Genomic DNA, 16037 nt, shown 5'->3' with positions numbered 1-16037 from the left:
ATCACTTTCCCTCATCCACAACAATCACTCGTATCCCGTAGCAATATCATCGTTCGTCATCATAAAAAAAAAACATAACTAAGACGTTGAAATTATGTTTTTGCTCATCATCGTTGTGTTTCCATCGATAAAATCGATAACATCAAGATAAATGAAATTATATGTTTCACTTTAAGAATTTCAATGTAAAATTTTTAAATATAAAAATTGAAATGCTAAAAGGTCTAATTAATTAGCCTTTAGGAGGAAAAGGTCATTTGAACATAACATATTAAACATGGGCAAGCAGATATATTAGATTCGCATGCAGAACCTCCATTATATTAAAATTTTACCATATATTATCAGCACAATGCAAGTTAAAAATAATAACAATAAATCCTATTTTATAATTCGAACATAATATTTTGTGGAGTTTGAAAATGACACTTTTGACTTGGGATTCATTTTTGTTGCATGTAGACATCCTGGATATATAATTGTAAGAAACTTGGTGGGACTTGAGAGAGCTGTAATCTGCCTGTTGGACAGAAACATATGCTATTAATTGGTTCATATCATCCCAAAGCATGCAGGAGAAAATATATAGAAGGTTGAATTTGAAAGCCTTCACCAAAACATTGTATAGTGCTAGCTTAAGTAAAGAATTCATAGTGACAGACAAATTAAACTACATAAAAACTGCATAGCAAATGATAGAAACATAAGATGATACAGATGCTCATCCAGATCAACATCATGACATCAAATTCCAAAGACAACACTTTTAAGCTCATATATAGAGGAATTTCTACTACTACCTACAAGATTGTTCACTTGCATAAGGCAACACAACACGCAATACAACACGCAGTGAAATCAATTCATTACCCAACAAAAATCACTGTTCACTTGGTTCCATCTAATTAATATATATGCATTCAGATATATAGAAGAAGCCCAACTAAAACCATTCCATGTCAACATTTGTGGATTTGTCAAATATATATGCATTCAGATATATAGAAGAAGCCCAACTAAAACCATTCCATGTCAACATTTGTTGATTCGTCAAATATATATGCATTCAGATATATAGAAGAAGCCCAACTAAAACCATTCCACGTCAACATTTGTGGATTCGTCAAATATATATGCATTCAGATATATAGAAGAAGCCCAACTAAAACAATTCCATGTCAACATTTGTTGATTTGTCAAATATATATGCATTCGGATATATACAAGAAGCCCAACTAAAACCATTCCATGTCAACATTTGTGGATTCATCAAATATATATGCATTCAGATATATAAAAGAAGCCCGACTAAAACCATTCCATGTCAACATTTGTTGATTCGTCAAATATATATGCATTCAGATATATAGAAGAAGCCCAACTAAAACCATTCCATGTAAACATTTGTGGATTCGTCAAATATATATGCATTCAGATATATAGAAGAAACCCAACTAAAACGGAATACACAACTTTTTTCCCAGAAAATAGTAATCTTTTATATTTCAACTCAAAGTTCAATAATAATCTGAGATTGAAAGTTCGATCCAACAACTAAGAAGAGAGATCAATTTGCATCAGTTTCTACTTGGAAAAAAACTCCTGAGCTCCAAGTCCGAAGCGACTCACTGAAGGTTGACCTGAAAAAAAGAAATAAAAAAAAGGGAAAAGGAGTTCATTTGCAAAACAGGAGAAATGATAGCAAAGAGGGAAATGATCATTTGCAAAACAGGGGAGGCCAAAATCGATCCGATTGATTCTAATGCAAAAGGGAAAGTGAGGAAATGATCATTTGCGAAACAGGGGAGATATCAAATGTATAATGATCTAATTGAATCACTATAGCCATCTTGGCGAAACAATATCCATAAACTAAAAGGTTAGAGATACAACGTCCCTTTCTCCCTCTTTCCTACTCATAAGAATAAACTAATACTTATCCTCAGTCACCAACTTAACCGATTATGTTATATATAACAATATTTTATTGCAAAGTCCAGTGTTCCCATAAGATTTTGGAACCAAAAGGTCTAAGCAAACATTGTATAGTGCCAGTAAGCTACTGAAGCTTTTTCTAAGTAAAGAATTCAGCAAATAACATTGTATAGTGAGAGTAAGCTACTGGAGCTTTAAACTACATGAAAAATGTACAGCAAATAACAGCATACAAACGCTCATCCAGATCAAGAAAATAAAATTCCAAAGACAATACTTTGATTTCACAACACAATATTTCCAATGAAGTTCTCATAAAAAGAGATCTAAAGAACCCATTTCCAGCATCCAAAACAGATATCTAGATATTGCAGTAGAAGCACAATATCATAAACGAAAAGCTCACTCTTCCCCGCACATTAAAATTAAGCGTCAGCCACGGCCTTCTTCCTAGGAGCCGCTTGAGTACCTAAACACAACCAAGAACAAAGAAAGAAGAAAATAATTCAAGCAATCAACAGATTTATCGCGACAAAAGCTAGGGATTTCGAAAGGATCCAGATGACGACCTTCGCGCATCCTACCGGTTCCCGTCGTCTTCCTCCGGATCGCCTTGACGCTCCAGTTATCTAATCCAAGAGCACCAAGAACTCATTGTAAGAGATCGAACTCCACAAAATTAAACCAAAACGGTCGATCGAGGAGTGAGTGTACGGGGCACACATTTGCGGATCCGGCTAGAAGGGTAGCCGCAGGCACCGCAGCGGCTCTTCTGGAGGTGGAAGCTGCGGCGACCGCAGCGGACGCAGAGGGTGTGGGTCTTGTTCCTCCGTTTCCCGAAGCTCCCGGTTCCCTTCCCCTGCAATCAAAAAGAGGAACAATTACCCTACGGATCAGCAAGGGTTTGAGATGAGTCGAAGACAACAAAGGGAAGGAGCACGAAAAGAGGCGGCGGGAAACGCTTACCATTGGAGTCGCCCTCCGCAAAACCGTGGCCGCGACCGAAGAGGGAGACGGTGGATAGGTTAGGCTTATAAATAGAGATGTTATATTTACATATTGGTCCCTTACATTTCTATCATCCTTAGAACACCAAAGTAGTGGGCTATTGGCCCAAATCTTAGCCCATATATATATATATATATATATATATATATATATATATATATATATATATATATATATATATATATATATAAACGATGGTGAAGGCGCTGCCAGAGTTCACATGAGGAGAAGGATACACCCAAAACCCGTGAACACTGGCCGGGCACATCCTACCACCCCAAGGACAGACACCAACCCCCACCATAGTTTTAGTAGTATAATCCAATGGACCCAACACCACCATTTGGTGAATGATGAGGAGAAGAACTTGTTCTTGAATGCAAGTTATCAGCATGCAGTTAACAGTGACACAAATGAGTTGAGTTGAAAGAAGAGAAAGAAAGTTACGAAGTGTAATCCGTTGGACACATGCGCGTATTTGAGCTCCTCTTCTCTCATGCAACATATACCTCGTCTACTGGTGCTAATCCGAGCTTTCCATAGCTGTATCCTTCATTTCTTGGAGGCCGAGGCTCTCCTGCGAAGAACAATCCAATAGAGCAGGCGGTAGAAGACGAAGAACCCCCACAGCACCTGCAAGTTCGCCCACCCTTCTCCTTCCTTCAGGCCCCGCCGCTCTAACACGTCTCTTCCTGTCACCAGACACGCCCCTCCCATCTCCTGCCCCGCCCACGCGAAGCACCGGTTCGCATGGCAGCCGTACTCGTTCGCGAGCAGTGCGTCCAACCCGTACTTGAATGGGGAGAGGTAGTGCGCGAAGGCCCAGTACTCCGGCATGTTCTCCTTGGCTATGAAGTAGCCAGAGAAGAGGAAGAACCCCGCCAGGGAGACCGTCACCAGCGACGTCCCGGCGATGTAGTCCGGCGCGAGGGAGCTAATGAACAGGACGAAGGAGTTGGCGGTGAGGACTAGCGCCCACACGATGAGGACGAAGTTGGCCAACGCGGACCAGGAGGCGCACAGCCCGGTGAGAAAGTAGACGGAGACGGAGTAGAGGAGGGATATGGCGAGGAGGTAGGGTACGAAGACGAGAGTCCCGGCGATGAGGTGGGAAGAGAGACGGTAGAGGCCGGAGGAGGTCTCGCGGAGCAGGATGGGGCGCTCCCCGACGAAGATTGGGAGCGTCTCGGTGGTGGTGGAGAGCAGGAAGGTCAGGGTGAAGGCGAAGAGGCCGAGTCGCTTCGCCATGCCCTCGTCGTCGAAGCTCACGTTGATGTAGATGGTGCCGAGGAGGAAGCCGACGATGAGGGCCTCGAGAGTGTTGGCGAGGAGGAGCTGCTTGGTGCGGTACACCAGCTTCCAGCAGCGACCGTAGAGCGTAACAATCTCTCGAACTCGAGAGCTGGAATAGTGGACGGAGAGTTCTTCTTCTCCTTCGATCTTTGATTCTTTTAGCTTAGCGGCGGAAGCTCGTTGTGCTTTAACGGTAGCGGTGGTTGGGTGGGGGAGTTGGTGGAGCACTTCCATGGCGAACTCGAGGGGGTTGATCTGGGAAGGTGCAGAGAAGCCTGAGGAGAGGAGGAAGCGGTCGAGGGAGGAGAGAGACCCGTGGTGGATGACGGAACCGTTGGAGAGGAGGAGGAGGGAGTCGATGGAGGAGAGGAGGCGGGAGCTGGGCTGGTGGATCGAGAGGACCACGGTGGTGCAGCGGGACGCGGCGACGCTGCGCAGGGACTGCAGAACGAGGTGCGCCGACAAGCTGTCGAGACCGGAGGTGGGCTCGTCGAGGAGGAGCACGGAGGGGTCGCGCAGGAGGCTGAGGCCGATGGAGACCCGCCGACGCTCGCCGCCAGAGAGGTTGCCGGAGAGGCGGGTGTGGGCGACGCGGGAGAGGCGGAGGTCGGCGAGTAGGGAGGCGACGATGGCGGAGGCGTGGCAACGGTGGAGGAGGAGGCGGGCGGCGAAGGCGAAGGTCTCGGCGACGGTGAGGAGAGGGAGAGAGGCGTCGTGCTGGGGGACGTGGGCTGACAGGCGGCGGAAGGAGGCGGGGTGTAGGGGAGAGGAGTTGAGGCGGACGTAGCCGGCGGTGGGGGCGGTGCGGGCGGCGAGGACGTCGAGGAGAGTGGACTTGCCGGCACCGCTGGGGCCAACGATGGCAAGGATCTCACCGGGGCGGGCGGTGAGGGACACGTCGCGGAGGATGTAATGCGGCGGCGGGGAGGGCCGGCACGGGTGCAGGAGCAGCTTCAAGGGGTGGACGGCGGTGGGCTTAGCATAGAATATGGAGTGCGCGGCTAGTTCATATGTCTTCGTCTTCATCTCTTGTGGTGGTGGTGGTGGTGGTGATGGTGGCGGAGGTGATGAATGTTGTTCAGCCATAGCAATGGTGGTGGCGGCGGCGGAATAGGTGTGTGTGGGAGAGAGAGAGAGAGAGAGAGGGAATTGTTACTGGTGGTGGTGAGAGAAGGAGAGCACAGAATGATGCTGATAGAAGGGAATATTATATGGAGAACAAAACAGATCTGTTGTTTGGCTGTCAAGAGAAAATATATATTAAAGCTTTAAGAACATTAATACTCTGTTAAAACTTCTCATCATCATATTTTAAATATTTTACATTTTTTAAATACGAACCGACATCAGCTTACTAAAATATATAACGATTATGTAAACATCAAACTGTTACAAAGAAATATCTGTATGAACTATTGAAAAAGGAAATAGCTAATAAGACGACAAATATGTAAACATCAAATAGCCATTAACCTCCAAAAAAAAAGAGTTAATAGCTAATAAGCCGATAAATATTGAAGATTTTGAAGTCCAGTCTATATGATATGGATCTCATCAGAGGTGATTTTGTAGCCCTACATCTCTGGAAATAATAGATGGTGGGAGCAAGCAAAGATCAATGGACCTGATTAATTTGCAAGGCTCATGCCCTCCGCCTGCGATCCGCTGCAAACTGGGAAAGCGGGACGACCTCCGACAGTGGGGTCGAGGTTGGAGTAGACACCGGTGTAGGCAACGGCGAAGTCCGGCAGACCGGGCAGGATGCATTGAGCCGGAGCCAGACATCGATACAGAGGAGGTGAAAGTGGTGGCGGCAATCTGGCATCATTCGGAGCATCTCCCCTTTCCGGTACTCGCAAAGGCAGATCGAGCAGACGGTATCCCCGCCCTTGGCTGCCGAGAACGGAAACTTAGGGTACGAGCTGATGGCAGTCTGGTCGAGTCCCGAGGCTTGACCGCCGCCCCCGCCCTCGCTGCCGTCCCCATCGTCATCCTCGGGGACGAAGATTATACGAGGGGGGGCCACGATTCCATCGGCGGGAACGGCGCTAGGGTCGAGGGCAGTGCTCTGGGGTTGGCCGCGGCAGCAGACGTAGGAGGCGAGGAGGAAGGCGGAGAGGAGGACGAGCAAGCCGAGGGCGACGGCGACGGCGAAGGGAAGGGCGAGAGAGGTGAAGATGGAGGAGGAGGGGGTGGTGGAAGGGGCGGCGCCGTCCGAGGAAGCGTAAGTGGACATTCCTGCGGAGGGAAGGGAGTGGGGCCAGAATGGTGGCCACATTGTGGCGAGGAGGTCGAAACGGCGGAGGGCGTCGGTCCCTTTAGGGGCGGGTGGAGTCGCTCAGGGTGTGCATTTAATGAGAAGAAGGGGGGTGGGGAAGGGAGGGAGGAATGGATCAAATAGATGGCGGGCGCAAAAAGTGCATTTAATGAAGGGGAAGGGTGGGGTTGGGGGTGGAGGGTGGAGGGTGGAGGGAATGGATCAAACAGATGGCGGGCGCAACTTTTTGATCACGCATGGAAAGGGACTCTTCGAACCCAGCGGCAATCGCTGGGTCATTTAATATTTAAATATTTTATTTTTTAAAAAAATATTAATATTATGTTAGAAAAGTAAAATATCTAAATTCATTTATCCTAACGATATCAATTTTATCGATAAAAATAAAAAATAAAAAATAAAAAATAATAATTTTAATATTCGGTGATGGACTCGATGATGGCGAATGAAGACAACGTCCTTCCAAATATCTCATCTCGGTCCCCTTCATCCGCTACCACAGTCGTCATCATAGTTGATAGAGTTTGTGCTAATGCTCGTCAACTAGTCATCAAATCTCCTATTGTGACCGACGACTCTCGAGTATGTCACCATACTCAGCCTCATAGCCGACGATGAGGATCTCATTGTCGTGAAAGCCACCAACCACGGCAGGGCCAACTTATCAAAATTGGCTACATCCGTGGGTACTAGGCGTCGACAACTGATGGGCACCGACGTGGACTCCACCAGTTGTGATGACAGCTATAGTGTCATATGGAGAGCGATCGACGTCACGGATTTGGGGCACGTGAGCTGGGGGCGGTGCTGCCATCCGTTATCACCAAGTCTACCATTGAACGTTATAAAGAAGATGGTGGCTGCCTTATCGATGACCCATTATGCGGATCCCAATCTCGACCTCTCCCCTTTTACATTTGCATTGGCATCGATGCAATTGTTGAGCGACAAAAAGATCGCTCAATATCTGCATTAGTGTCGTCGCATATGTCGAGTGACACGAAACATGTGACGATGAGGTCGATGGCATGCTCTCTCGTGGAGGCTAGTGAGCTCGTTGGGCATATTCCAACTTCGACCTGAAGCTAGGGTGCTGGAGTTGCTATCGCTACCCCTCTTGTCAAATGACTCTTTCGTCGTTCTACATCTGCATTTACATCGATGCAAATGCTTAGTGGCATCGCTATGCATCTGCGTCGACGCTAATGCAGATGTCAAGTTGCCATTTCGCTGCTTGCAACTGTGTCAACACTAACACATATGCAAAGGGGGAGGGGTCAAGATTGGGATTTGCCCAACAAATTAGTGGCGAAGGTAGCCACCAACTTCGTCGTAACATTCGGTGGCATACAGTGATGTCGCACCCAACTCACATGCTCTAAATCCTCAACGTCGGTTGCTCTTCGTGCTTAACCCACCCCCACCCCCACCCCACCCCACCCCGCCCCGCCACCCCCCCCCCCCCCCCCCCCGTCGTGGTCGAGGGCTTTCATGACAATGAGGCCCTCACCATTGGCTATGAGGTCAAGCACGATGGCATGCCCAAGGGAGTTGCTAGCTATGGCAGGAGTTTTGGCGATCAGTTGAAGGGCGCTAGCACAAACTCCTCTAGTTGTGATGACAGCTACGATAGTGGATAGACGGGGTTGGCATCAAGGATTTAGAGCATGTGAGTTGGGGGCAGTGTCACCATTCGCCACCACGGAGTAACACTAAAATTATCTTTGTATCTTTGATTTTTCATGTTTCTATCTATAAAAATTGATGTTGTTAGAGTAAATAATCAATATATTTTAATTTCCTAATTATAGGATGTTAATATAACTTTAAAAATTATAGGTATCCGTTAAAAATATCTAATCACATAATTAACCCGTTGATAATTTTCTTTTATCTTAATTCCCACTCTGGCCGACCCAATGCCCCGGTTGGACGCGCACAGTGACCCCCTCTTTGGAGCCCGCGGTCGTTGCCACTGGAAACGCAGGGTCGGTGCCGAAGAGCATTGTCGACGCATCGCCGAAGCGGCCCCCTCTCTCTCCTGCAAAGCCCTAGAGACGAACATCTATATCGGCCCTTGGAAGAGGAAGGAGAAGTCGGGTAGAGTACTCATTGTCATCCTCGCCAACATCCTCTGAGTCTCAAGATACCGCGGTGCGGTCGTGAGATCGCAAGGTGAGATGTCAGGTCATTGCTGATTGTGTGATGATAATGGGTTCGTCGAAGACGTTCCTTGTCTCCTGTGGTTTTGATGCTTGTCATTGTAACCTTGATTGACATCGGGGAGGAGGGGTTTAGGGAACCTTGGGATTTCATCGATTCATGGCTTACGACGAGCATTCGCATGACGTCTGCTCTTTCTTTTGAGATCGGCTGACATGTATGTTGCAATTGCTAAAGCAGATCCGTATTAGCTCTGTTTCTGGCACAATGCAGTTGTTCTCTTCCCTTTCAGTTGCTTTTTGTTCCCCTTCTATTGTCTATGACCACGGCGCGATACTTATCCGGTGCGCCTCCTCAGATTCCGGCATGGAATCTTGTTCGATCTGCTCCCGCATTCTTCTGGCAGTCGGAAGATGCCGCGTTACCATCTGAGGAAGGTGAGAAAAACTATCGATCTTGCAAATGCGTTATGCGTTCTCTCACCTTCAAAGTTCATTGGAATTTTTGGCTTTGATTCCTTCTCCAAGTCGATGCAATTGCGTAAATTCCCTCTTGCTGGCAGAGAGAGCTAGTGTGAGAAGATCAAGGGAGCATGATTCTGAAGGAGTTTCCTTATTTTTGGATTGCCTATCAGCAAGAGAACTGTTGCCATCTTCTATTGTCTCCGTTTCTACTGTTGTTTGAGACTAACTTGGTTATTCAAACTTTTCGGTTGATCGAAGCATAGAGAATTAACCTGGTTGCTCAAGATTGTCTCTCGATGGAGGCAGCAAAGTCAGTACTTTCGACTCTAAAATGTCAATTTGGCCCTCTTAATGTCATCACAAGTCAAGCTATACCAAGGGGCAAGATTAGATTTACTAATAAGCTAGTCCAAGGGCATCTAGCTGTGGAAGAAAAGAAAGAGAAAACATGTTGCTGGACTAGTACCAAGGTTGTTCAAAACTATTTTGTGAGAGTAGTATAATTTCTATCTGTTCTGCGGGCTTCTTGATAAGCCTGAAGTTATTTAATTCGTTGTGGTGCCAATATTAAACAAGTTGTAGAGCTGCTTCATGTTCATGTTATCTAATTCTTGGGCTGATATTATCTTCTGAAGTTGCATGAAGATTATGATAGAGCTGGCCAGGATACCGATGAATGGAAAGCCAGGGAGATTGTGAAGGACATAGCAAGCCAGGGAGTTATTATTTCAAGAGTTCACTGTCTCTTTTTTGCATGATCTTTCAATGATTCTCCTAGCAATTTTTTCTAGTGCTTTTATGATGTGATTTGAATTGTTATCAATATGTAGCTTTAGGGTTACCCAATTCCATTTCTTTTTCTCAGGTTAGAAGAACATGAGATGCTTATAATAGGCTTGGAGGAAGGCCTATGAAATATTAATATCATACTTGTCTGTGTCACATCATTCTGACTTTTTTTTGCTAAATTAAACTGAAGTATTATTTTAGTTGTCGGACACCTGATGACCTGAGTTTCTCCCTTGTTGGACTTTGAAGCTTTTGCAAAACGTTAAATAATTAATAGTGTTTGATTTACAAGGTCATGGATTTTATTTATCTTCCTATGTTTTGTATAATTATTTGATTGGGGAACACTGGAGTATTCTCCTTTGATTAGGAAGTCAAGAGGTTGCAGACGTTAAGCAATGTCTTCATCTTATTGCCATCTCCTGAAGATGACGAATTTCAATATTTTGTTATTATTGTTCTTTTGCTGTTTGATTTTGTCAGAACTTGGAAGGACAAGATTGGCTTGCATTGATTGCCAGCCGATTTTGTGTTTGTTATGGCACTGACTGGTTTTATGCTTTATTAGCATGACTTCGGTGGTGTTTCTAATCTCATCATCTCATGTGGGTGAATCGAGTAAAACGACCTTGCAGCATGTTTATTGTTTTGGAAGTTTTGAATTCCAGTTTCTTCCTGTGGCTACCTCTGGATGCAGCCGGGTGACTGAGACACTGAGTGCAGCCATCACCGCCTGGAGATGAAGTCTGGGCATCAGACCTCATCCAACCCAAGTAATGTATTTACAAGCACTATATGCCTCATCTTGCCTCGTGTGAGAAGGGTGTGTAGTCTTCTTAAAAGCTTGAGATGGGCAATTGTGCAGTTTGATTGAAGCAAGCTTGTTTCTGATGTTTCTAGCATGTTAACTTTGAGAAGGTAATAGAAATGCATTTTGACGTGCAATTTGCTACATTGTAACTGCATTTTGAGAAGGTAACAAGCAAAATGTTATGTAGCACTGCATATTGGATGAGTTTATAAAGATGGAAAATAGAGAGAGAGAGAGAGAGAGAGAGAGAGAGGGATTAGTTTTTTTCCTTTGATATATTTTGCTAATCAGCAGCTGATATATTACTAATTACTTCTCGTTTACAAGTGGCTGACACAAACAGCACGGTAATAAAACTAATGACACGAGGAGTTGAGCTTGGTGATCCCATTATGGTCCTTGGCGAGGTATGTCTTCCAACCATTAATCTGGTCACTTGATTTTACAGGTAGCTGCCTTGCAATACCTTGATGAGCATATGTTGCGTCTCTTTGAATCTGCAAGAGAACTTGTACCGGTTCTTGTTTGCAACCACAATGTAAGCTAGTTGAAGGTTTGAAGAGGAGAGCTTCTCAGCAGCACCAAGATGCTTGATTCAGTACGCCGCATCAAGTTCTTTTCTCTCAATATATTGGAAGCACTCAGGAATCTTCCTCGTTTGGGTAGCATTGCAAGATAAGGATTGTTCCCTTATCCAGATCAATCAAAGCAGTGCAGAGAGTGTGACGTCCAAACCTGTCATTTTAGCCAATCAAACGATTCAGAAATGCGAGAATTTCTCTGCAGCCTAGAGTTGGAAGTGCTGATGCTTGTCTTTCAGATAAGAGTTATCATCTTGAACCTTCATGAAGTAGCAGACAAGGTTACGTGGAAACATGCACTTGTAGCTTGATGCACCAACATGGTATAATTCATGCTTTAATTAGTTGTTTGCCCTACCACACTTACATGATGCAGAAACATGTCATGAAATTATAGCTGTGTCCAATAGAAATGTTGCATCTATTCTCCTTGGTGACGCACCATGTCAGCCTCGGTAAGCAACTAATACCATGGATTCCTTTTTTACTCATTTACTACAAAACCAGATCAGTATCTTACATGCAATGCATCTTTCAGGTGAGTGGCTCCTACATTTCTCCCAAAGCCTTCGGTCGAGATTTCCTGACCCATTGAAGGTATGGCATTAAGCAATAAATATCTGTTGCAATATTTGCATCCTCAGAATGCATCAACAGCTCTCTTATGAAGAGCAGGGCAAAATGGATGATTTCACAGTGCCATCGCTGATGAGGTAACCATATGCTGTCTGCTTAGTAAACTAAAGAGTGTGTGCCAACGTTCATGCTGAGAAGACTTGTCTTCTTGCGATCATCTAAAACCAAAGTTAATATCTTCATATAGGGCAGGGATGGCCATGGAGTCATCAAGAACACGTGAAACATCGTCATCATCATCATCATCAACCTCCTTCAGACGGGATTTGGCAATATCATCTTTTGAGGGTATGTGCTTATGTGTACAACCATTGCCAATGCGTTGGACTTGAGATCAGACAAAAAAATAGTTTTCATGCGTCAGAACCCTAATCACTGTGGCCTCTTTTCGTCAATGCGTAACCAAAAGGGACTTCAAGCCTCGTTTCATACTTTTCCCATTAGGGACCTGTATCTTGTATCAGTGAGACCCAATAGGAACCCTGTGGTTTTCTGTCATGTTGTACTATTGCCACTTGTTTAAGTATATGACACAGGAGCCAATGGCACTGTGGATTTCACGATCTGTCAATCTAGTTTTTACCCTACATTAAGTGCTAGATTTCAAGAAGGCTTTTAATATATGCTCCCCATGTTGCTTAGACCTGTGAGTGCACCACTGAGGACCAGATTGGGAAGATCTGGAAACAGAGCTCTCTTGCATAGAACATGCAGCAGTGTGGCTTCCCTGATTGCATAGGAAAAGAAAGTCTTTGCAAGCTAAAGCTCAGTTTCTGCTGCAAGTTCATTTGAATATCAAGAACTCTTGCAGGTGTTGGGAAGACAGTGCCAACACACACATTTAGGGTCTGGGTTTTCACCTGGTGCTGTCTCTTCTGTTGATCAGTACACTGCTTGGCTCTAAGCTCGTAGAATAGTATCCATCTGTACGACACACTGAGATCATGCACAAGTGTTTGCTGTGACAAAATAATGCACTATTGATGAATGGCTGCAGAAACACCACAATTGCTCTTTTGTACATTTACTTCGTGGTTTCAAGTACAGTACTGGATGTGGCTAATTTTGTAGCCTTCACAATCGCAAGTGCACTTACTCTTAACAAGAGATCTATGTATAATACATCCAATGGGTCAATAGGACTCCAAGAAATCAAGTTAAAGATGCACAGAGTTCATCTAAAGCTAGCAACACAGAAAAAGCAAAGAGCACATTCTCATTTGAGAGAGATGTGATCTTGTAGCCAAAAAAGCCAAAATGTAATGCACAAAATATAACCAGTTTATACCTGCACAGATAACTACACATTAACAAGGAAAAAATGTCTTGGAATAACAAAAATACAAAGTTTAAAGAGTAGATCAAGAAGTCAAAACAGTTCAGATTGAGAACAAGAAATGTAAATAACATGTCGATGTAATCTAACCAAAAAAAACAAAGGATCAAAAAAGTTACTGGAAACGTAAAGAAGAGAAAAATGTATTTTGCTAGGCTTCATTTAAACATAGAACTCCAAAAAATAATCAAAGAAGGGAACTCCAAACATCCAATTTATATGGCATTTCCAGTCACCAAATCAAACATAACAAGTACATTCATATCATAAAGCTTATAGTTAGATTTCATCAAATAGCAGAAGTATAATGTGTTCTTAATCATTTGGAACCATATCATAAGAAAAAAGTTGATCAAACAGATACAGTGACTACTTGCAATGCTCACTTCATTTTTATGGTGATGATAAAGGAAAATAATTGAAAGATTTAGCCATTTATTCTTGCAGAAATACAAGGACCCTGCTGCAGATAGTCAAAGATACCAATAGAACTTCAAAGGATCTATGTCTAAAATTTGCTACTAGACAACCAAAAATCATGGATGACAATAAGACTATCTATCTTGTTCCAAGGGGGAAGAAATTCTACAAAGAAACATAGCATGATCATCAAGAAAGCAGAAGTTAAACTTAGAATCAAGATCAAAGAGGTCAATTAGATTCAGGTATACCAAGTGAGATCATGGGCTCCGGCTGCAACGAAGAACAAAGGCTTCATGAATGTAAACAAACCCTAAGCACGAAAGCATGCATGGCCACAGATAATTAATGTTGATCACTGCCTCATGCCAGCCTCATTAGGGTTTACAAGAACTGGACTGAGCATGATAAAGTGGATGAGTCAATGAGAGATCCGAGAAACGGCAACTCTTTTCTCGGCCACTTGATCCTACGAAGTCGGTGGCCAAAGTAGGAGAAAAAGCTGACATCCTGCACAAAAAAAGGTGATGACACTGACATAATGTTCAGCACCAAACAACATGATCAGTACAGACACAAGATGAGCATAAACATCCATATCTGATGTCACAAGCTGCTCTTTCTAGCTCAAATGATTTAGTCTGAGATGTAGATTTTGTTGAGCTCACTGTAGAGATTGCAGAAACTTGTACACCCAACCAAAGTGGAAACAAAGAGTTTCTCTCTGCAGAAACTTGTATTGTCTGGTAAGGAGGAGTATGGCCTGACAAAGAATGCATTTCAAGTTCAGAGTTTCTCTCAGACAAATTAGTATGGTCATGAAGCATCAGTGGTTTAAGTACAGCATGCAAGGAGACCAAACAGGAGAACCATTTGAATGGGGTCGGAAGATAAGGGAGCTCCCTTCAGTCCAAGCAACGATGGCATGGGATCCGACTTACCTCCCGCATCATTCACTCATCTGCCAAGCAAATCGCTCACCTGCTGCTAGGCATGTGGATGAATGAGTCGGCAGCTAATCAAATCCCATGGTCACCCATGAGTGGACTGGAGGAAGCTCTCTTTGCAGATCCCATGTCAATACGACCGTTCAGAGGAACACACAGAACCAACAGCAAAGGAAGAAGAAAATAAGAGAAGCCAAGGATCTAAAGAGGGAGACAGGGGAAGATGAGATCTAACTGGTGACCATGGTTTCACTCCATCCACATCTCCTTTAAATAGCTAAAAATCCTGCTTTGACATCACATCAAGCAATAAAATAATACTCGTTCATGTTCTCTTCTTGTTATCACTATAGACCTTTTGCCTTTACGTGATATCTCAACTTTACTCTCATGTGTAATGCAGCTCATGTACAGTGATCGCTGCAGGAGCATTGTGTGAGGGTAGAAGCTGTTCCACCACCGTCGTATCGACTGAACGACTGTGTACAACCAGTGCCACCCTTGTAAGCTTTTCCACGTATTGGTCCTTCGAATCTAGCGTGCGTACTTCAGGAGCAAAACCCCTCTCTCCCTCTCTCTCTCTCTCTCGCTGTCTCATTTTTTATCTCGCCTGCACTGTGAAGGTCGACCAAAGGACTCATGAACAGACGAATCGAGCGAAGTGGCAACACTGTTCCACGTTGAGGGTGCTGTTTGGTGCAACGCAGTCTTACTGAAAAGTCTAAACATGGATAACCATGAAAGGATCAGTCGTCTCGAAAGCTTTGCAGCCCGATTTGATTCCGGTTGTCTGCCACAGTTGCTTACAACTCCATTCTCTCCGTGCTTGTTATCCCAGTTTTATCAGTTGTTTATGTTCTCTTCCACGTTTGGATGTCAGAAACCCCAATTAAACTACTATATTACAAACTGATGTGATCACACCACATGATCCCAAAGCTTGCACCGGACAAGTACCACTCATCAGACATTTGCATGAATGATGTTCCTTGCATTTTCGATTGGGTGTACTCCGTTTTATGTTGAATTCTTTGAACACTGCACAACAAACTACAAGTGTTTGCTGTGTCTCAACAAGACTCGATGCTCGACTTAGCACATCAGTTGTGGCCTTGTGCATGTGACATCCATCCAAAAAGGACGAGGTTGGAACTGAAGAACGAGACAGCGTTTCCGAAAGATGAATGCGACTGCGTGCGCCCTTCACATAGAGTGCAGATAACTAGATGTGCCTCCACATTGAGTTGCAGAAAACTAGGTCTGTCACTGTGCTTCGCCTTTGTTCATCGAGATTGCAACGTTGTGTAGCTCATTCTCTAGCTCAGTGTAGCTTGCCATCACCTAGATGGACTCGCACAACATGGATCAAGAACAGT

General features: G+C 44.3%; 3 protein-coding genes and 1 long non-coding RNA gene across 4 annotated transcripts; 1 reads left to right on the top strand and 3 right to left on the bottom strand.

Moving 5' to 3' along the window:
- Nucleotides 1–2192: 2192 nt before the first annotated feature.
- Nucleotides 2193–3055, bottom strand: LOC135675850 (large ribosomal subunit protein eL37z-like). Its single transcript, XM_065186435.1, has 4 exons — nucleotides 2902–3055; nucleotides 2659–2794; nucleotides 2520–2564; nucleotides 2193–2404 (listed from the first exon to the last, which is right to left on the bottom strand). Exons 1-4 carry the CDS (start codon nucleotides 2902–2904, stop codon nucleotides 2361–2363), a joined length of 228 nt encoding a protein of 75 aa, XP_065042507.1. The 5' UTR covers nucleotides 2905–3055; the 3' UTR covers nucleotides 2193–2360.
- Nucleotides 3056–3361: 306 nt separating this feature from the next.
- LOC135675849 (ABC transporter G family member 4-like) lies at nucleotides 3362–5453 on the bottom strand. Its single transcript, XM_065186434.1, has one exon. It carries the CDS (start codon nucleotides 5320–5322, stop codon nucleotides 3496–3498), a length of 1827 nt encoding a protein of 608 aa, XP_065042506.1. The 5' UTR covers nucleotides 5323–5453; the 3' UTR covers nucleotides 3362–3495.
- Nucleotides 5454–5644: 191 nt separating this feature from the next.
- On the bottom strand, nucleotides 5645–6598 carry LOC103987059 (RING-H2 finger protein ATL67-like). Its single transcript, XM_009405247.3, has one exon. The coding sequence runs from the start codon at nucleotides 6512–6514 to the stop codon at nucleotides 5879–5881; it is 636 nt and encodes a 211-aa protein (XP_009403522.3). The 5' UTR covers nucleotides 6515–6598; the 3' UTR covers nucleotides 5645–5878.
- A 1855-nt stretch (nucleotides 6599–8453) lies between these two features.
- LOC135675848 (uncharacterized) lies at nucleotides 8454–12284 on the top strand. The gene is made up of 4 exons (XR_010514036.1): nucleotides 8454–9114; nucleotides 9240–11777; nucleotides 11861–12035; nucleotides 12146–12284. It is a non-coding gene; the product is annotated as an uncharacterized LOC135675848 (long non-coding RNA).
- Nucleotides 12285–16037: the final 3753 nt, after the last annotated feature.

The sequence above is a fragment of the Musa acuminata genome, chromosome BXJ1-6 (assembly GCF_036884655.1).
Source record: "Musa acuminata AAA Group cultivar baxijiao chromosome BXJ1-6, Cavendish_Baxijiao_AAA, whole genome shotgun sequence".
NCBI lineage: Eukaryota > Viridiplantae > Streptophyta > Magnoliopsida > Zingiberales > Musaceae > Musa > Musa acuminata.
The sequence above is the reverse complement of the archived record's forward strand: the minus strand, read 5'-3'. Positions and strand labels throughout refer to the sequence as shown.